Source organism: Mya arenaria, chromosome 12, assembly GCF_026914265.1.
Source record: "Mya arenaria isolate MELC-2E11 chromosome 12, ASM2691426v1".
Lineage (NCBI taxonomy): Eukaryota > Metazoa > Mollusca > Bivalvia > Myida > Myidae > Mya > Mya arenaria.
In genome coordinates, this window is record NC_069133.1 from 54,829,648 (window position 1) to 54,851,856 (window position 22,209).

Here is a 22,209-nt window from a genome sequence, read left to right on the forward strand (position 1 = left end):
TATTGAACTCATAAGTGAAAATCCCAAGTTTTCGTAAAACTTTAACCAGACGCCGACGCTGGGGCGAGTAGTATAGCCCTCCTTATTCTTTGAATAGTCGAGCTAAAAATTAAGAAAAAACTTGTTATAACTTAACGGAAATATGGTGAAAATGTTATTCTTAATGATATACAATAGTGGTTGTATATGTTTAACAAAACCAAACCAATGTTTTAAACCAGGGATGTCAAGTTGATAATTTGCAAACAACTCAACGACTCCTAGCCCAAATTTCCTACTGGAGTATATGGTATTTGGTCAGAATATTTTTCAGTTCTTGTTCAGGCTTGTTTGCTGATTTCGCTCTTTTTTAGCAAAGTATAGACATGAATAGGATAAAGTGTTATATTGACCTTGACCCTTCACCTACTGACCTCAAAATCAATAGGGGTCATGGCCAATATGCCTATCAAGTTTGAGTTCCCTGGGCACCAGCGTTCTTCAGTTATTGGGGACACGTGCTTTCAGCTCAAGGTCATTATGACCTTGACTTTTGACCACAAAATCAATAGGGTTGATGACCAGTCTGCCTACCAAATGGTCCCTGTGCCCAAGCTTTCGCAAATTATTGATAAGGAACCGTGTAGACGGGCACGGGCGAACGGTCTGAATAATATTTAACACCCTTCGTGAGCATAAAAATATTGATTATATCTAACCAATAACAAAAGTAGGGCAGTGTTTTGGCCAATTTTGTACCCGGCTCGTGAAATTTGAAGAGACCAGGAAACAGTGTTCATTCAAGCATGTCAATATCTCTGCCTTCTTTAAAGAAGTTTCACGGAAAAAGTGTTTTATTTCAAAGATTGTTTATATTTGTAAAAAATATAAGTGTCAAAGATATGTCTGGAATCGATGCGGGTAAAAAGGCGGCTGCCATAGCCGCTGTCAACAATCACATCAAGGTTTACCACTCTACTTTCAGTTTTGACTTGCATGTTTTATTTGGCTTTACGTACCATTAATTAATGACTTAAGAGAGATGAGGCCACATTTTCTACCCAATATTTTCTAGGACCATCATCATACTCCCAGATATTAGTGAAATAAAGTAAACCTGGGAGGAAAGTGTTCACAGTGTGGGGCTTGAACCCACGACCCCTGGAGGACTAGCATGGCGCTCTTACTGAGCTAACCGGGCGGCTGGTTCTAACCAACACACACTTCGCTCCTCGCCCATTAATCTTTGTAGGCTGATGGAGGCACTCATGCCGTTTACCTCTGCCACCATTAAAGTGAACCTAGGAGGAAAAGTGCGCACAGTGTGGGGCTCAAACCCACGACTGCCGGAACACTAGCACGGCACTCTTACCAACTGAGCTAACTGGGCAGCTGGTTCTAACCCACACACTACAGAAACTTTGTAAATATGTGTTACCTGTTACTCCCTTGTTAATACTTACTTAGTATTTCACTATTTGTTCGATAAAATATAAAAGTACAGTATCCCTGTAAAAGAGTTTGAGTCTGCCATAAGAAATCGTCAAAACACTTGTTGACGGTCATTCAGGTGGACTAGGGTAAGATCCAGCCACTGGCTAGCTTACGATTTTTGGTGTTTGCAGAGTGGTACAGTTACAGGGAAACATAAGTATGCATATCTTAATGATAAAAAAAAGTTTCTCTGAACGCCTATTATTTTGGCTGGTGTGTGTGGGTGACACCCAGGTAGCTCATTCAGTTCAGTGCAGTGCTAGTGTTCCATACACTGTGGGTTCACATTTCCTGTCCGGTCTACTTTACTGGTGTCCGTAATAAAGGGTGTGAAAGTGCCTGTATCAGCCTTAAAGTAGTGTTTGGAATCGGTTCCATTTTGACTATCAGTAATCGGTTCAGCTCAAGTATTTAACCTGATTATCGATAGAACAATCGTTATTTGACAACACCTTAATTGTATTTCTCTCCTTGTACAATGACTCAAATCCTTAATAATGCTTTAACGGTCAGTGTATGTTTGAAGTTATTAAGTGTTGTTATTGCTTTCGGCCATATTGTTATAAATGAACTCAAAGGTGGAAAATCGTGGAAATTAGCCGAACACAAATAATGAGAGAAAAGATGAAAAACAACCCGCCAATTGAATAGATGATCTTCTAGGACCAAATATAATCAATTGTTGCAAATTTTAGGCCAAACCTATCAATTTTCAATTATAATCGATCATTGGAACATCACTACCTTAAAGATTATGGGGGAAGAGTGTAGGGTGTCTGTGTGTTAGAACCTAAGCTGCCAAGTGAGCTTGGTTTGTTCTAGCCCCATGCTAGTGTTCCAGATGTCATGGGTTCAAGCTTGCAAAGGGTCACTTTTCATCCAAGGTTTTTACCAAAAGCTGGAACCCTTCAGCAAATGTTGATATTAAATTTTGTTCAAATATCGTCTTTGAAGACCACAATTTTCTTAAGCGTTTAATGGATTGATAATTAATAACGGCTGTGGTGTGGCGTGTTGTGGTTGGTTGATTGACTTTATCACATGTATTATCAATGTATCCTTAACAGGTCAACATATCCACCACTTTTGTTAAAGTCCCAGTGGCTGTGTGGACTAGCCGGCTGTTTTCTAATTTTTTCTTGACTTTACCGGCGTGGATTCAAACCCCACTAAAACCAAAGTTCTTTTTTTTGTGCTATAACTGCATTTTTTTCTGCAATTTTAATATAGAGTAAAACAATGATGAAATAAGTGTTTTCAGATGCATTACCGGGAAAACTAATTTTTGGTCCAAAAACACCTCCAACCAAGCCTGCAACTTGGCAGAATCACTGATTTTTATTTGGAAATATTTGTATTACGGTAATATTGCAGGATCAACAGATTGTGGGTATCGGTAGTGGAACAACAGTTGTCAGTGCAGTACAGAGAATAGGTATGATGATGCATTCCTAGGCTATCATCTTTTATCAAGCTTGAACTACGAGTATGTATAACAGTATAACTATGAGAAAATTGAAATAAATGTTGTTTAAACTAACATGTTCATCATTGAAGATAAAAGTGTGTGTTCTTTTACAATTTATTCTGGTTAAGTGACGATTGAGCCTTGATCTTTCAGTGGAACGAGTGAAGGCAGAAAACCTGAAGCTCATATGCATTCCAACATCATTCCAGGTATTTGATTTGAAAGAAAGATGTAGTGAATTATTCAAAGCATGGATGCTGAATCAATTAATATTCTAAAAATATTGATGAAGATATTATGTTTTTTTTCAATGCTTACACTGAGAATAATTAATTAAGTTACATCTGTAATTATTAAATATTAGAAATTGGTCTTAATACTCTAAAACCTTCATGTTCTAAAAGTAATTGAAATATGTTTTAAATTATATTATATTTAATTGATCAATTGTAATTTAAGTAATTAAATATAATTGTATAACATTATTTTACATAATTAAGATGAATGGTTTCTTATGATGTCAATAAACACAACACAGTTTTAGTTAACATGGAACTTTGATACAATACTAAATTTGATATAATTTACCAGTTTAATCCACTTCCAGGCAAAGCAGCTAATAGTTGACAATAACCTCACTCTTGGAACATTGGAGCAGTACCCTGAGGTAAAAAAACAAGTCTGTCTACCTTGTCCATAGAAAATATTGAGGATGAAAGAGGCTCTAGTGGTATAGATGTCTGTTTATCATACAAAAGGTCATGGATCATGGGTTCAAGCTCAGCAATGGAAGCATTCTGACATTACTACTGATTTCAGAAATATACACAGGAAATAAACTTGAGAGATATTCTTACCAGCTTATAGCTTTCTCCAGAATCCCACTAAAATTACTTGGTATCAATTAAGAAATTATCCTGTATTAATAATCAATGTGTGGGCTTTTGGGAGTCAGTTACAATATTATTATTTTTGTGTGTGTCATAAATACAACAGACTTTATCCAATCTTTTTAAAACTTGGTCAGAGTATTTGTCAGCATGATGTCTAAGGCTAAGCGTAAATATGGGACACCCCTGGTTAAAAATAGCTTGATGAAGATCCGAATATAACTGTTGTTTTTATGATACAAAGAAATACTTCAACTCAAAAGTGAAAATGACATCTTAGCGTAAATGCATATAAATGAAAAAAGTCAAATGATGGTTTCTACCAAGTAACGGACTTGAGCGTGATTTATATAAGCTATAAACATTCAGATTGTTCTCTCAATGAAGCTCAGTTTAAATATTATAAACTGACTTATTTTCTACAGTTGGATGTGGCAATTGACGGGGCAGATGAGGTTGATTCAAACCTCGTGTGCATTAAGGGTGGAGGTGGCTGCTTGACGCAGGAGAAAATAGTGGCCAGCTGTGCTAAGGAATTCATCGTTATTGCTGATGAAAGGTAAGACTGTATTATATGTTTTTCATCTGCATTTAAAAGGAAGTTTGTGTGTAAAGGAAATACAATGATTAAAGGTGTTTTAAATTGTGTGTGTGTTTTAAGAAAAAAAGTACAACGAATGCAATAAACGAGAGTGCTGCAGATTAAATGCTAATAATTGTCTGTTTTAAATTGATTAAATAGATGTTAAGAACATGTACATGTACTTTAGTTAGGAATGTTAAGTCATTGTATGTATCCTTTAACAAGGAAGGATGTGGCTGCCCTTGGAACAACTTGGAAGAAAGGCGTACCTCTGGAGGTTGTGGATTTAGCTTACCGACCAGTACAGATACACATTGAGCGTCTCTTAGGAGGATCAGCCAAGCTGCGCCTGGCTACACAGAAAATGGTACATTAAAGCTCCAGAGCTGAAAGCAAAACAGGTTTTAATGATTCTAAATTAAGTGTTGCATTTAAATATCATCCATCAAGCTGAATGGGTACAGGAGAAGTCATATCACTTGGAAATCATCCCATGTATATTCTATCCTTTAGAGTGTGAGATACAATATATGAGATCAAAGATATTTGTTTATTGTACAGAAATTTAATGAGTTTTTTTTACACAAGATTACTGCTATCTTCCGTTATGTTTCATTATGTTATGTATAATATTGGCCAAATTCTCTAAATATGGATCAACTTTTTAGTGGTTTGTCCTTGTTTGGTAATAGCTCTCAAAAATATAATCTATTTCCTAAATTTGTTGTGGCTCTTCAGGGTCCAGTAGTGACGGACAATGGAAACTTCATCATAGACTGGGTGTTTGACAGGCCCGGGGACTGGAACCAGATCAACACCACTCTCAAAATGATCCCCGGTATGTGCACAATGTGATTCCTGCATGGTGTTTTCTCAGGCTTGGGGGAAACAGGCCCAATGCCTATATCATTAAGGACAAATGGTACCAAGGAGTTTAATAGAAAAATGATATTTCAAGAAGTATCTGACAGTCACTAACTTCAAATTAAAGGAAAACTGCATATCTCCTCAGAATTCAGATTTGCTGATGCCAATTATTGGCACCTGTTAAATGGAGTAAAAATGTTCTGTCCACTCACAAGCCGTATTTTCTTTAATCTCTTATAATATCATTGATACATGTTGTATAGCGTAAGATTCTGAAGAATGTACATGTATATTGCAGTCAATATGTCTGTCTGTCTGTCAATATGGTTTTGTTATATATATGGCTTAAGACTTTCATGTAAGTAAACTACATTTTACTTAAAGAGAATCAATGATTTTTTTAGGTTGGTCAAAAGTCCGAGCATTTAAACCAGTAAAAATGCTCACTTTCAGTATTTAATAGCTGAAACTAAGTATTGATTCATTTTACAAAAGTGCCACATGTATTATCAATTTATAATATTACATTTCCAGGTGTGGTAGAGACAGGCCTATTTGTGAACATGGCAAAGAAAGCCTACTTCGGGAAGGCAGATGGTTCTGTACAAGTTCGGGAGCCACAAGTTCAGAACAATGTCTGATGATTATCTTGTCTTGAAAAAACATATTTGAATTAACAGCGATCTGATTTGTCCACTGCTTTTCTTGAACTTCAGTACATTGCCGGTGATTTAGTGATTGCTACAGATTTAGATTTTGTGTTTTTATCGTAGTTATAGTTGATATCATCTCAGATAAGCAGTGACTGTTAACTTAATATTCTAGCTAGTACTAACAATTGTATTGGATATATTTCAATGAATTTACTCAGAAATGTGAAGCGAAAGTTATATGAAAGAACGTACCTTAAAAAAGTAACAATATATGAGCCGCGTTGCGCGATTTAGGACATATATTTGCTATTACAATGTTTTAAGGTATTTGAATGAAATTATATTTCAGGAGGATATTCTGAAAATTTCATGATGATATCACTTAAATTGCGTAAAATACGTGCTTACAAGTAAGACCATGTATTGCACATTTTGAATACTAAATTTGACGTCATTCAAATGAAGTCGTTACGAAAGCACATGATTCAAATGACGTGCAAAATTAACGTATCAATATCACATTTAGCTTATAATTTAAATTCTTTTCTTATCATAGAATCTTCAATGACCATAAATTAAGATAAAAATAATGAATCAGTTTTGTATTTTTAATACATTTGACAGTTTTAAACACAGACTATTAATGCAGACAAAATATGTCGGGACGAAATCCATGGTTGCTATGGAAACATGTGTAAACCAATGGTCATAAATTGTCAAGAAAATGACGCACCAAATGACAAACCTTAAAAAGAAAGAAGTTTGGAAGAAATTGATTAACATAGAAAAATAATTATTTTTGGCATTTTTTATTAATGATTATTTCATTTGTAATTTTAATGTCCGAAGCCCCAAAATCGCGCGATGCGGCTCATATGTTAAATGTTATCCAAATTGTTTGTGTGTTTGTATCAATGTTTGATTTGCCAATAATAAGGTCATTTTCTCTGATAATCATGTTTTAATTGAGAGTTGATATGCTAGAGTTCCTCCACTATTGAAGCATTGCCATCCCCATTGTGTCAGTATTTGAAATGCATTTTTCACAAGATCTTACCAAATAATCCAGATCTTCATAGGAATCATGTAATGATGTTGTCGATCATCGTCACACTTTCATTCTCTTTCTTTTAAAATATTTCTTCTCCAATCTTGACAAAACTAGGCAGCAATGCTTATTGGTCTGAAATCTTGGCTTATTTTTATTACCAGCCAGATTGCCTTTGTCACTCTTATGGTATGGCTCCTGAATTTTCAAGAGGATTGACCTCCTGATATGTGACACATGTGAGTCGCAATATTCTTGTTGGTTAAGCAAATAATTTTTGAAACAGAAAAGATGTACAATATTCTTCGCTTAACAATGGAATACTAACAATTGGCGGGAGCTTGGTGACCTACTTTCTGATACATAGGTACCAGTAGCGAGTACTCAGGATCGTTGTGGTTTGTTGCTGCTTTTTTTTTTTTCAATGAAAGATAAAAAATAATATATGTTTGTATGGAATTAAAAAAAATGTCAAAACAACACCAATTAAAAACAAGTTGCCCTTGTTGTTGCAGGAGTGTTAGTTTATGAAAATGGAAAAAATAGTACAGATTAGTACAGATAAGATCATGTTAGTTTAACTATCTCATACCTCTTCAGCTGTAAATTTTGTTTGTGGTGCTGTTTGGGACTTTTTATTAGAGTTTGATTCTACCTCTTGCATGATAGAATTTCATTGTTTTCCAAGCTATTTTACATTTTAGGTTGTGTTCATTATTTGTGTTCAATATTTGCTATTTGCTAGCCTTTGCCTCTTACTATGTCACTGTGCTTCTGTCTTTTCAATGATGCATGAAAAGTGCAAGACATATTGTTTTGTTAAAATTGTTTTCTTTTCAGAATAAAATGAATTCTGAAGCAGTCTGCCTTATATTAATTATTCCAACATTTTTTATCATTACATTTGCTGCTTTTACTAGATATGTACAATACTCCTGTTTGCAAATAAAGTATATCAATTGTGTCACAGCAACTCAAGTGTGACCTTGACCTTTAAGAACTAGTAGCATGGAACCAGTATGTGTATGCGACAAGTAAAAACAAAAATTATTACCAAACGACCATGTATTTCTATATCTTTACTCTGTTATTGTGTCTGCCCCGTCAATTATGGTTTTAGGACAGGGTGTTGCAGAAGAGGGACAAGGCTTCGGAAAGGACACCAGATATCGGGCTGTAAGAATATTTTGAATTCGACAAAGTATTAGGGATTGTATAACCGAAGTAATATACGTTTCCACTGCCAAATACATTGTATGTCGAGTTTGTACGGTATGTAATTATAATCATCATATTAAGTTTTAATCAAAACAAAAGGAGTATTTGAGTGTTTAATTCTATGATGGCAGAGGGTCTGGCATGCTGTTGTCCACAAGGACAAAAGGTTGCTTCCGAAAAAGGAATCAAGTCTATATTTTAACATTAAAAGCCAAGATGTAAAATTAAGCTTGTTAAAGAGACAAACTGATAACATTAATAAACAGACATTTTAAGGGATCCAAAAATCGAAATGGGTTAAGACAGAATATTAGAATATAAAAATAATAAACAATGGTCAACAATTATTTATTCATATACATAAAATATAAAACATTCATTTAAAGTCATGTAAGTACCATTTGGCAGGTAGCATAGATATACTACACTTAACACATACTCAATTTAAGCATGTCCTTGAAATTTAGAATCAATTGTTGTACTTCTGCATTTTTGGAACAATATCATATGCATTCCTTAACACATGATGCTGGACTCCAGAAAACAACAGATTTTCAGACTAACAAAAGCCTTCTAATTAAAAAGGTCAGCTCGAGATCTTTGGGGAGTTTTAGCTCACACATGCACAACTATCACCACAATTGATGAAAACTCTTGATTCACTTTGGCCATACATGCATCATATGAACAACTTCAAGCCTTATTCAGTACTGCATGTTAACCCCGTTAACCTGAGAGAGAACTAACTACTCTTAGTAGTTTACATTCAACCATTTAGTCGACATTCTTTTTTCCATGAAGAACACGATTCACTCTGATTCACTGCAGGTTGGATGCACATGGTTAAACCACTGTCATTTCCATCACAATTGATTGCACAGATGGTAGGTAAAAATGAATAACAGCTTTCACACTTTTTTCATCCTGACAAGTCGTGTGCATCAAACAAGTCTTGGTCATATTTTTCAGCTTGCACAACTCGTCCTCCGAAATAACGTCCATTTAAAGCTTGACAACCTTTCTCCACCTCTGGAAAGAAATTAGATACAATTTGAGATTAATCTTCATCTAAACTTCAGATTTAAATCTGGCTTTACACAGAGGACACCAATTTAGATATTTAAACGGTTAAACTCAAATCTGACTTCAAATAACAACTTCAGAAAGCAACTTAAATTGTTTAACTTCAGTTTAAGAGTAAAATCTGAGTGTTTTGGCCTAAGAATTATTTTGCATAAATGAATGGAATCACTGACAAGGATGAAGGATAAGGCTTATATGAATACATTATGCTCCTGGCTCCATATACATTTTCAAATATGGTACACTCAATCAGATTTTATTAAACCAGGTAAAACAGTATTAAGTAATTGAAACTCAGAAATGACCACAATTTCACATCTATAATTTATTACCCAACAAATCACTCCTAAAAGTAATAACAGACCTGAAGATTCAACAAACTCCACAAATAACTTGACGATGACCTCCGCGTCCTCCTCCTCGCCCTGTTTCTCCTGGTATATGATCACCCGGTTCACGTTTCCATATTTTCCACACTCATCAGTTACCTCACCCTCCAACTGGTCATCAAGGTCGTCAGGGCCGACCATGTTTTTTAAAACCATAACTCGACTCTGTAATGGGTGAAGGACAGTGTTAATTACTTGTACTTGTTACACATACTTGCAAATAGCTTATTGTCAGACATACATGTACAAGGCAGCATACAAGAAAACATTGATAACCAAAGTAGGATTTTTTATAATGAATTAATGCAGTGCTGTCATAACATAATGAATTGCATATCAAAATACTTGTATTTGATAAGACAAAGAACTACAAGCCAGTACTTCTTTTCACAGCTGATCATGTTGCACATCTTGACTAAAGGTGACGTTATAGCTAAACATGTTTCATAGTGAGCATGCGTATTGAGAAGGCTATGGCATTGTGTAGATATACACCCCACCACCAAAAAGACAAGCTTAAAAGGACAAAATATAGGTTGATGCAGAAACATGATTTTGGTGCAGATATGTTTGCAACAACATATATTGTGGCCCTTTAATTAACCCTAGCACATCACACTAGCGGATTTAGAGGGGGACGCACACACTCTAAAATCATCCAAGTTTACTGTTTTCATCAATATGAGAGAAACAAAGGTAATAAAATAAGCTCATAATGCACCATTTCCACCTACAAATTGTTGAAATTTTCATGAGGGAGTAACCCCCAATCCCCATACAAACAGTTAATGCCATATACTTTGGTTCTGAGGGAGGGGCACATGTTAAAATTTGCGCCCCTAAGTTACGCCCCCTCTAATGTCAATTCCTGGATCCGCCCCTGCATCATACCTGTGACTGTCTCATGAGTTTCTGCATGACCATGTGCCGTGCGTTACTGCCAGAGATTTTCATGGTTTCCTGCTGTTCAAGGGTCTGATTCACCTCGTCCTCAGCAACCTTCTTCTGCAGCTCTTCCTTCTCCTTCACCTGGAGTTGACGCTTTTCCTCCTGTACGAGAGCCGAGATGGCTGCCTGCATGTGCGCATTCGGGTCTGATGCCACCACTTGGAATGATGAATACAGCGTAAAAGCAGTATTTATAAGAAATAATCTTCCTGTTGTAGCAAAACCTCTTTATATTTCACATTAACCCAGCTATTCAAAGCTTTATTTGTGAAACAAATACTACAGAGGAAAGACTCTTTATTAGCGAGCATATTGCACGGTTTTTTATTTAATTTTTTTAATTCTTGGTTGAACTGAATTATATTTTGAAACAATGTTTTGCCAGGTGAATTGAGATTTACTACTGAACATTCTATTTCTAATGCTTGCTTAGAAAACATTCAATGGAGATTCCTGACCTAACATAATTTTGGTATACACTCGTTAATAAGATGCCCCAAATGTTCTGAAGTAGTTTGAACTAATTTCATTCATTAATACGAGATTCTTGATCTAATGTGTTTTCGTCTATTCATTTCTATTTAAACACATTCATTAGATCTATAATTGATTCTTTGGTAAAGCACATTTATAATGGAATCCTTCATTTAACAACCTCTAAAGGTACAGATATAATAAACTTGAGCATGACATAATTAATCCTACCTTGGGGTGTGGCAACAACACTGAGAGGTGTGGAGACGAGCCCGGGCGGTGGTATTGATGCCATAGTGGTGCCCGCCCCCAGGGACTGTGGTATGACCACACCGGGACCTCCTATCATAGCAAGGTCCGCCTGGCCTCCCAGTTTGGGGCTGTTGGACACACCACCTAGGGTTGGGTTCACCACACCTGGAGGCTGGAATGTAAAGTGTTTGTTTTGTTTATTTAGAATGTCCGCAAAGACTTTTTCAAAAGATAACACGCCAATAATGGAAAGTGTTTGCTAGTGTACACCTGGCTCATCCGTCATTTTCTATAAATCATAAACAAAGCAAGATAATTTATTATATGCAATATTGAAAATGCAGGACATCAAAGTTTTCAACTAGTGTGCATACAATTCAAAAGTTTTTTCTTAGTTCACAAAGCTGTAATTAGCTATATTGTATTACAAGGGTACAGCAATATAACCTACCATAAGCTGTATTTGTGCGTCCATGGCGGTGATTTTAGCAGTGACAGCAGCAGCAGCAACAGCAGCCGCGGTTGGCATTGCTCCAAGGCCTGCGATGGTTTGAGGTGCCATTAACACATCCGGGGGAGTGATCGCCTACAATGTAATACAACAGGTCAGTGTTATAATTGATGTCCAGTGTTTCATATTGATCTGCCCCCGAGTCCTGTACTCCAGGTTTCCTTAGGACCTATTAATCTTCATTAGAATGCATTGTTATGTTATTAGTAAAGCAGATCTGAAATATATCGCTTGAGCTGTATTCAAGGTGGGCTCAGGACAAGTATATCAGACAGCTTCACCCTTCCTACTGGTTTATTTAATTCATTTATCATGTTACATGCTGGTAAAGAAAACGTCCTGGTCCTCTCTCACACATATTTCCATAGAATTAGAAATTTCGTAATCAAGCTAGATGCAAATTTCTACATTTTGAGATGCCTAGTTTTTCGAAGTCTAGATTAAGCTTAGTCCCACTACTTTTGTTTTAACATTTGATGATATAATGCCGATTGTTCTCCTTGTTGAGTATCACGCCTAATAAGCAAAATAACCAAAATGTTATTCACAATGAACTTCTTGTTCTGTGAAATTAAGTTTTAATTGAGCAAAGGTTTAAACTGGTTATCACCATGTTTGTTTTAGAGAAAATAGCCCTTAGACTCAAACTCACGTGGCCATCTCTGCTTCTGATACGAATAAATGATCAATCCATCAAAAGGATTACTGTAATTGACTTATAATCTTACATATTAGAATGTGATCTCAGATCAATCAAGAAATAGATGGGCAAACGGCAATTGGACTTAACAGTAGAAAGCCTCACTCACCCTTCCTACTCTGAGGTACTGTCCACCGAGGTCAAACAGGTTCATAGAGGCGACTGCATCCTGGGCTGACTGTGAATTGGTATACTCTATGAATCCATAACCCCTGAAAACACAAACATGATTTAAATGATGTAGTGTTATTCATATTTTTCTAAATGGTCCCTACTATTCAAAATTGTGGGTCCATTGCGCCCCATGTTTCGAATTCTTGGAAGAACACTTCTAAACATATAATTTTCTTCTGCAAATAATCATATGCTTTTTTGTGAATAGCCCATGAAGACATTCAATACAATAAATTAATAGAACTTTGTCAGCAGTAAAGTGTTTAAACAATTACTGACTGAGAGTTTATACACTCTATATGAGTAGCTCTCCTTTAATATATAACATAGAATGCCAAGCAGACTGCTTGTACATAACTGCTAGACTTAGATGCCTCCTACTCGCAATCATTGAAATAAGATTTTTGGATGAACAAGCCTAATTCCTACATTTGTCAAAGTATTGCTTGGCATAAACAAAATTAATAAACTCAGTCACCTTTATAAAATACAGAATTTTTGCAAGACTCTTGAACACTTCATCAGTGCATGGCTTGCAGCTTGTGCTTATTTCTATGACAGTCCTCAGGACTTCTTTTTAAAAGAATCTTATAAGAAACTTATTATTCATTTACTTGTTTTATCACAACAAAGATAAACCATCACACTTTCAAAAGATAATGCCTACACTATCTATTCATTTTCACGTTTAAAGAATGCCGGAACAAATGTTTTCATGTTTAAAGAATGCCGGAAAAAATGTTTCATGTTCAAAGAATGCTGGAACAAATGTTTTCATGTTCAAAGAATGCCGGAACAAATGTTTTCACGTTCAAAGAATGCCGGAACAAATGTTTTCAAGTTCAAAGAATGCTGGAACAAAATTTAACTGCAAGCAGATACTTATTACTATAAGACAGACTTACTTGTGTTTGGTCCCTCCTTTTGATGTGGGGTCAGTTATCAACATGCAATTCACTATCTTGCCAAATGCTTCAAACACACTGCAAATCACAAAATCATGACAATCTTAAAATCATAATAATATTTGTGTTTGCTTGATGTCAATTACGAGGACGGCTGATAGTTTATAATGTCACACTCATATCTGTTACATTGGTCAAAACCAGTACCCACGTCTATCTTATAAGGCCATGAGATTTTCAGAAAGTGCAAATGGGGGATGGAAGTTATCATGGAACCTACAATATTTCAGGCCAGAGGGGGACATCTATACCACTACCTCATTCATAAAAACAACCCTGACAATATTCATAACAGTTAGTATTTTAAGAACATATGAATCATGTAGGTATATAAAAATTCATGGAAAAGAATCGATGTGTTACATCAGTTTTGTTCTGTCTGATATGGCACCTCAAACAATTTGTTTGGTGTTTTCAGACTTGAAAAGAGATGTATTAACATTCCAATATTGTTTTTTGGACATTTAACTTCAGGAAATACAAGCAAATAAGTGCAGGAAATGCACACAAAATGACTGTACATTAATTTAAGCATTAATACGATACATTATAATGTATATAACCATTGTTTATGGTAGTACATGTACCTGGCAATATCTTTCTCTGTGAGGTCAGGGTGTATGGATGCGATGTATATTCTGTTGTAATTTTTTGCCTCGTGGGCAATCTGCTCAATGATTGGCTGAGCCTGGGGCATGTTGCTAGGGCGACCAACCTGAAATACAATATGACACAATTGCTTTTCATGTGCCTATTTAAAGTTTAAGCTAATAAAATTGTTTTTACTTATAAATAAATCCTTGGCTTGACTTCATTCAATACATCAACTAATTATGATATCAGATTTGAACATTTTATCTTTCAATTTTCTAATGCAATTTATCATGAAATTAAAACATGTTGACCTAAATGCATATGGAGGTCCAATGACAGTTTGCCAGAATAAAGTACAATTTTAATTGCTTCAATATTTAAGTTAACACAAACTTTTAAAAAGGTAGTCAAATTTCAAACTGTCAGATTTACCAAACCAAATTCAAGGTAAGAACTGTAACATAAAAGTAAATAAAAAACCAGTCTACATACAAACACAAAGAACATTGAATATATTTACCACCTTGATATTCCTGCCCCCAATCATAACTCCGTTCATCTGTTCGAGCGAAAGCTGTGCCGCTTCCGGAATATCATACTCGATGAAAGCAAAACCCTTGTGCTTGTTTGTGATTGGATCCCAGGACAGGTTAACGCTCTTGATTGGGCCGAACGGCAGGAATGCCTGTTTTATTGTGTCTTCTTTGATTTCAAAGTTAATACTGCCTACGTATATCCTGTAACAATGCCATATTTCAACTTTCACTTCTGCCGATAATAATGATGATGTTTGCATTTCCCTCAATGAGATGATTACATAATTGATATTTCAACTTTCAAGTCTGTCGATATTCAAGATGAACAATTTTTTTTTCCATTTCTTTCAATGTGAAGATAATATGAGAAATTTTTGAAATGGAAAACATGTTGTTTCTGCTCTATGAACATGTTTTGTACAAGAGCAAAGCAAGCACCTGATCATGCTTATCAGTTGTTTATACCAGCCACCTATGTAATCTAGTTGCTTCAATCATGTGTATTACTATAGCAAGTGTGCATACAAAGTTCAATTTCAGTATCTTTATCTGCTATAAGAACTTAATTAAGTTTCTTTTCACCATTTTGGATGTAGGGCCAGGGCCTTGGTGATTGGATTTGTTTTGTATTATGGGGACGAAAATTTGGAATTCAAATTTGCCTAGAAATGAGCAAGAATACTTTAAAAAATAAACAGATAAGAAAAACAAATGTGATAGTTTTGTTTCTTTAAGAAAACACCACCTCTTCCATTTAACATTGGTTAAGGGTTTAATTCTTTCACTTTCATCTTCAAAAGTTAAAATTGGGAATTTTAACAATAGGAAAAAAGATGATTTAGCATCAGGAATGGTCAGAAAAACACACTGAACACCAACAGACAAGTCAATGTGATAGTCTTAGTTAGTGTTATTGTAGTTGCAAAGATATGCTCAGTGGACCAAAATATGATATTGGGATACAAATTTAGAAATAGGTATGAATATAAATTTAAACCAATGATTATGCAGGGGCTCTCACAGCTGTTAATTATAATATTGTAAATCCTAAAAATAGCTGTTGGTCTGTTTACTAAGTATGAGGTATTGATCACCAAACCAGGGTATAGTTTTGTTTCAAAAGTCGTTTATATTCATTTTAAGGTACTTCTTACTTTTTTAAGCAAAAGTCCAAAAAATTCTTCAATGATCTGTATTTAAAAGCTCTCGATCCTTATCTAAGGATTAATCCTGATTTTTAGAACGCCTGTTATGATAGGTATTTCATTAATGGATCACTTTTCACATGAAGGTGATAAGGACAATAAATCAATCATGGAAACTCTCATTTGAAGCCTCAAGCCCCAAGTATCAGTACAAATTGACTTGGAAAATCGTAGCTAGCCAGGCTGTAATAGAGTAGAATTTAAAACTTGAACAAGGTAGCCACATTTAATAAGTTCCAAAACTTATAAGCTTGTGCTCATTATGAACACTGATGGACTACATGTAATTTCTCTGCTGTTAAGAATCACCTCACCTGTAAGAAACCAATGCTTATAATTATGGATCATGGATTTCAGGGGTTTGACATTTTACCAAATGGGTACTAACAGAAAATGCATGTACATGCGAAACCAAACGCTACAAAATAATGCTAGTCTGTTTCCTAATTGAAAAAGTGGCTTAACTCAACAATTATTAAAGCCAGAGTTATGGGCCTTGTTAAAAAATGTGTATATTGTCTCTGGCAACATATGTTCACAGTTTTATGTTAATATCTTAACAGTTTTTGAGTCATGGCCAAAGTGTTTTAGTACGGCAATCTATCAACACCAAGGCTATCACAATACTCAAGACTTTTTCTTTGAAAACAGACAAGCTAAAATATTTATATTTAAATGTCCATGTCGTTGGTATGACTGAATACCTGCACATCAAAGCCAAAGCCTGCTGCCTCTGGACTGTATTCTGGAAGTTTTGCATTTGCTGAAACATAACAGTCCACAATTTTCAATCATGATATAGCAATATGCTGTTACAGATATTTAAAAAAGATACAAAGTATGAGCGGATTTAACACGTCATGTTCAAATAACTATTTAATTAACAACTTTTCAGATTTTATCTCTGACAACTGTCAACAATTCATTTTGTATGGGATATATGCCTTGGAACAATGCCAAATTGACTTTGAATCAAAGACAACATTCATACATCAATAATATTTAACTGGCAAACACAGCATTGAGCAAAAGAATCTATTGACATTCATGTTTATGTGGTTTTGATTGTGAAATACAAGGAATTTCTCCTATTGGTTGAACTGATAAGGTGTTCCAGAATACATTAAAGGTCAAACAAACAGCTAACCTGGTGTTGATGGGCTATAGTCTGTTTAACGAGGACGCTCTTAATGCTGGCCTCCATAGCATACTTCTTTGAGGACTGGAGGGCGTCCGCCTGTGTGGAGGATAGTTTGGGCAGAGTGAACGGCTTCAGCTCCCTTTTTGCACCCGGGCCCTCGAGAACGGGCCCTGACATATCACTCTGAGGTATGTCATCTGTAAACACGAAACAAGAAGATTAACGAATGCCCATGTTTGTGCATGAAGCTCAGGTCTCCTATTTCAACACCCTCAAGTCAATATGACAGTCACAGTTATGCATGCTCTTAGGACGATTATGGCCAACTACCACTAAAGCTTACCCCATTTTATTGCAATGTAATTGTTCACAAATCTGAAACACCCAGGGGTTTTATTTTGTTTGAAAGTGGAAGGTGATGCGGGGGAACGCACCCATCAGGTTTCAAGGTGCAGCAAAAAAACAACCAGATAGGCCGACACTTATTGCCAGGTTTTTACCCTGCTAAAACCTTTCTACCAGGTCAATTAACAACCCATGAACACAGGACACATTTTCTAACAAAGGCACTCCAATAAGCAATTGCTATCAAATAGATAACCATCCTTTTCACATAACCCTTCAAACTGGCAGCCTCTACACTAAGAGAACCTCCAAGTTCGGTGTCTAAATTGGACACATTTTTTTAGAAGAAAGTTAGCTGTGAGCGGAACCCAAATTACACCTTAGTTCAAGCAGAAATTAAATTACAATTAAGAAAAAGATTCAATTTGCATATCATTAAGCACAGGAGGTTATATAGTGCAAAAGTGTAGGGTTTGCTTTTCAACATCAGGTTTCAAATTTTTTTCGTAGCTTAACTTGATTTGCATTCTATTCCTTTATCAATACTTTATATCTATGACGAAAGCAGATTTGCATACACTAGATCTAAACCTCTTAAGCATCAAAAATTATGATGTAGCTGCCAAAACATGCAAACAATGAAACCTTGTTGCCAACTAATGCATTTCTTACACACAATTCATATTGATATCATTCCACCAATTAGATTAGGAATCCAAGCAATTTGTAGTGCTTTATATTAGACACTTAAAATACTAACCTCACTCTTGCGCACAGTGGTCAGAAATTGGCTCATAGTGAGCATTATTTGATAAGCTTATAGAGAGCTGAATTTTCTACCTTCTATACCCTGTGCGTAGGAGTGACCTGAAGAATTGCAGAGCCCTTTTACACCACAGTTATGCTAGCCCTTTTACAGAATAGTGAGGCCATGTGGAATTCTTTGTAATATAAGCAAATACTACTTAGAATTAAGATGAAAATAATGACAAAGGATTTCAACTTGTGTCCCTTCAAGATCCCTGGTAAGAAAAGTTTTTGTCAGCCCAAGTGACCATTTATCATTTCATGTAATCTGATAATGCGATATTAAATGGTATTTTGAATATAGGGGATGTACAACAATTTAAATGTACACAAAATGCAATGATCACATAACAAAATGACACTGAATAAAAGACCCGAGCTTCAATGACTAATTACTGCCAAAGCATCACAGATGGATTAATGTCATGCAACATAACATCTAGCAAAATGTATTGTTTCTTGTTGTTTTAAGCAATGTTTACCCATTGTCTGTACGAGTTCATTGTGAAAAGGCTGTTAGGGCGGCGGATATAGTCGTCTGCTCTCAAGACAAGCCCAATATTGCTAGCCACATAAAAATACAGAAAAGAAGGAAACACAAATATTTTCATGTGTCAACAAATGTCCATTTATCCTAAATTCCTTAAAGACATCCAATAAAACCTATATATAAATATATCTATAGGTCTTGATTTGCATGTCTGGAGTTGTTTTCTCCTTTTGAAAACAGACAAGCTAAAAGTGAATAGACTTCAGTCAATATTTCAGCAAATGGGGTTGAAAAATTGTGGCAAATGTCCTCGAACATTAGTGTACGTGTACCATGAAACATGATTAAATTGAAGGTGCAAGATTTGCATTGCAATAATTACATGTTAATGTAATGATTATGGTTTTGCTGAGCTAAGATGATCATCAAGTTTAAGGGAATGCTAGTATTTTAGAAGTTAAATCTGCTCAATTATCAATATCAAGTGATGTATAAAAGATATATATTGAATACATAAATTTTAGTCTGATTGTTTCTGAAATAAAATATTATCCTGAAAAAGACAAAAAGAACATATGATCCTGAAATAGAAAAGAAGAAATGACAGCTCTCTGGACTTTGGTCACCAGCGTATCAGCCCCGGGCACAAGCCCACACCCACTTCTGTCAGCCAGTGTTACAGCAGCAGGGCCACCTACATGTATTGCCTATGAAAGTAGACACCTGGAAAAACAAACAGAGCAAAGGTTTGCCCTTAACCCGACCCAAAATCCCTACTCATCATCTTGCAGTTTGCCATTATACCTCGACTACACATTGAAGCCATTCGTTTTCATTCAAGTTTAGGTTGATTTTGAACTGTCTTTTTACATGATTTTCAATGGCCAAACAATCAATACATAGATAATATCTTGTTCCCTTGCAAATTGTCATCTTCACAGAAGTTCATATAATTTTTGCTACTTTAAAGGGATCTCCAGAATGATACACTTCATTTCTGATATAAGAATTAGTCAAATTTATTTTACAGCAGTGCCAAATACCCAATTCATGACATTCATTGCCGCCCTCTACATTGTATGTCTTTCCTCTTTAGTTTTATCTGAAATGATAAATTTAATATCTTTCAAGCACCTTGTCCTAACTTTTAAATGAACAATAAAATTTATAAAAAATTTAAATATCAAATTCTTTAAAGTTATAAACTGTTTGAAACAATTTGAAAGATCAGTTGAAGAAGTAGAACTTTTTTTGGAAGCAGACAAAGGAATTTTTCTCTCAAGAAGATCCCTTTTCCTGTCCACTTTCCACATCACCCATCCAAGTTTTTGAGAGCTTCGGCTCAGAATGATCTGACAGAGCCAGCACTGAAAATACAGAACAGAAATATCTGCCTGTGAGAAATACTTTCTTTCACAAAAGTAAAAAAAGGTTTGCTTCGATTCTTTTTCTAATTAAAATCAATAATAAGTCATGTATATGAAATGTATTGGCAGGTGCTTAAAGCCTGAACTACTTGCGTTAGTTTTTCAGCTACTGTCTACAGACAAAACTACCATGAAATCTCCTTTGAATAATTCAATTAGGACACTTGAGCAAATCAGTTTTCAATGACACATGGGTAAAGAGAACAGATCAAGTTATGAATTCATGTTCTATCAATTCTTCTTGCATAATACGATGACACTACGAAATAAATATTTATATAAACTAAGGGAACATTTTGATAATACAGGTACATATAACTTCTTGTACTAGCATCTCAATCAAGTGTACAATTCGTCATAAGATAAAGCTGGCATTGAGGTGTACAGGACGGATGACTCCCAAACTCGAGATCTCATCTCATTTGCTATTCTCATTCACTGCCGGCATCCCAATCGCTGCAGTTCTTGATGTCGAGACTCTCAAAATACAGAAAACAGAGAAAAACATCCATTGAAACCTATTCTAGTACATATATCAAACATGAAAATTCCTAAAATGTTTAACAGGAATAATGCGGTCATATAATGATTTAGGAGTTCACATGTTAAATTAACAAAACTGTGAACGAATTTCATACTCTGATATTGTACAAATTCATTAAATAATTATATAAATATGAAATCAGTTCACAGTTCTGTAATTTAAAGTAATACTGCAAGTAAGTGAATGAATGCAAAGCGGGGTCCTCCAACACAAATCAGCTTTGAAAAATCATTTTTTTTCAAATGAACATTATTTTTTTAAGAAAATATACATTTTGGTGCATGGTCTCAAATCTCATTTGAAAATGAATACTCTAAATTGATTCATCATTGGTTTCATTATTTAATATATTGTTTGGAGTCAAAATTCAAATATAGCTGAACCCAAAAAGCTGATTTTAGTGAAGGATAGAAAAATCACAATGCCACCACACCTTCTAATTTGGGTTTCACAAGCAATGGAGCATCACCAGCTTCAGGAGTCGGAACACTGTTGACAATTGGCATGGCCACAACAGGATTTTCCACTAGAGTTGGTTCCAGACCAATCTGAATGACAAAAGAATGCGGTTAATGCATAAATCGATCATCGTAATGATGCTTAAGGATCCGAACATTTCATATTTAAAAACGTGAATAAGGGAGGTAATCCTATATTTCAACAAAAACCTCGCGCTACTGGCCGCAATCGCATTGTGTTATCATGCCATTATATGATTAAATAGTTATACGATAACTAGATGCGGTGTAGAAAACACTCACCCCATTTACAATTTCAACAGGTTCCATTTTAACGGGGCCGGGAAAACCTAGTGACGCCATTTTGTTCGTGAATATTCGTTATAAACCTATCCCGCACTGTCTATTGGTATTTCCCGTATTGCACCGTACAATTATAATATTCTTCTTTCATACACTGAGCTGAGCTTTCCAAACAACGAGGTCTAAGCGCATATATAGTGTCCCAGATGTTAACAGTTTAAAACTATATACAGTGTCTTGTTTGGTGAAGTAGTGTCAGGTTACTCTCTCACACGCTCAATTCGATAAGAAAGATATGATATTGAACTGTTTCAAAAAGCGAAATATCAGGAGCGGATCCAGCAATTGACGTTAGAGGAGGCGTAACTTAGGGGCGCAACCGTTCGACATACGCCCCTACCCCAGAACCGAAAGTATATGGCATAAACTATTTGCATGGGGTTTCAGGTTACTCCCTCAAGAAAAGTTTAACAATTTGTAGTTGAAAATGGTGTATTCTTTGCCTATTTTATGACTTTTTTTCTCCCATATTGAATTAAAAAGTAAACTTGGACGATTTTAGAGGGAACGCGCCCCGGGTGCGCCTCAAATGAATCCGCTAGTGAATATGATTTTGATATTTTTCACTGTTTTGCTAATTTAACCCGCCTTCAAGTCACAAAT

General features: G+C 35.4%; 2 protein-coding genes across 5 annotated transcripts; one reads left to right on the top strand and one right to left on the bottom strand.

Annotated features, from left to right (window-relative positions):
* Positions 1 to 771: 771 nt before the first annotated feature.
* On the top strand, positions 772 to 7,837 carry LOC128211625 (ribose-5-phosphate isomerase-like). Its single transcript, XM_052916614.1, has 8 exons — positions 772 to 944; positions 2,848 to 2,908; positions 3,095 to 3,150; positions 3,549 to 3,608; positions 4,257 to 4,390; positions 4,640 to 4,781; positions 5,153 to 5,252; positions 5,816 to 7,837. The coding sequence occupies exons 1-8, from the start codon at positions 786 to 788 to the stop codon at positions 5,920 to 5,922; spliced, it is 819 nt and encodes a 272-aa protein (XP_052772574.1). The 5' UTR covers positions 772 to 785; the 3' UTR covers positions 5,923 to 7,837.
* A 695-nt stretch (positions 7,838 to 8,532) lies between these two features.
* On the bottom strand, positions 8,533 to 21,641 carry LOC128211265 (poly(U)-binding-splicing factor PUF60-like). Of its 4 annotated transcripts, none has more exons than XM_052915852.1 (13): positions 21,547 to 21,641; positions 21,219 to 21,333; positions 17,179 to 17,369; positions 16,736 to 16,794; positions 14,814 to 15,027; positions 14,284 to 14,411; positions 13,637 to 13,714; positions 12,667 to 12,769; positions 11,798 to 11,932; positions 11,326 to 11,518; positions 10,564 to 10,778; positions 9,648 to 9,837; positions 8,533 to 9,229 (listed from the first exon to the last, which is right to left on the bottom strand). In XM_052915852.1, the coding sequence occupies exons 1-13, from the start codon at positions 21,604 to 21,606 to the stop codon at positions 9,120 to 9,122; spliced, it is 1,791 nt and encodes a 596-aa protein (XP_052771812.1). In that variant the 5' UTR covers positions 21,607 to 21,641; the 3' UTR covers positions 8,533 to 9,119. The 4 variants fall into 4 exon arrangements, with proteins under 4 accessions (XP_052771812.1, XP_052771811.1, XP_052771813.1 ...); XM_052915851.1 differs by having other exon boundaries at positions 14,811 to 15,027; XM_052915853.1 differs by having other exon boundaries at positions 14,811 to 15,027; positions 18,807 to 21,333; positions 21,547 to 21,580.
* Positions 21,642 to 22,209: the final 568 nt, after the last annotated feature.

Excerpts from the sequence above, each read along its gene's own strand:
- LOC128211625 (XM_052916614.1), top strand. The coding sequence starts at position 786 with ATGTCAATATCTCTGCCTTCTTTAAAGAAGTTTCACGGAAAAAGTGTT. Across the intron at positions 3,151-3,548 it reads GCATTCCAACATCATTCCAG|GCAAAGCAGCTAATAGTTGA; the intron begins GTATTTGATTTG and ends ATCCACTTCCAG. Across the intron at positions 4,782-5,152 it reads GCCTGGCTACACAGAAAATG|GGTCCAGTAGTGACGGACAA; the intron begins GTACATTAAAGC and ends GTGGCTCTTCAG.
- LOC128211265 (XM_052915851.1), bottom strand. The coding sequence starts at position 21,606 with ATGGCGTCACTAGGTTTTCCCGGCCCCGTTAAAATGGAACCTGTTGAA. Across the intron at positions 21,334-21,546 it reads CTGTTGAAATTGTAAATGGG|ATTGGTCTGGAACCAACTCT; the intron begins GTGAGTGTTTTC and ends TTTGTCATTCAG. Across the intron at positions 17,370-21,218 it reads TGTGAAACCCAAATTAGAAG|ATGACATACCTCAGAGTGAT; the intron begins GTGTGGTGGCAT and ends TCGTGTTTACAG.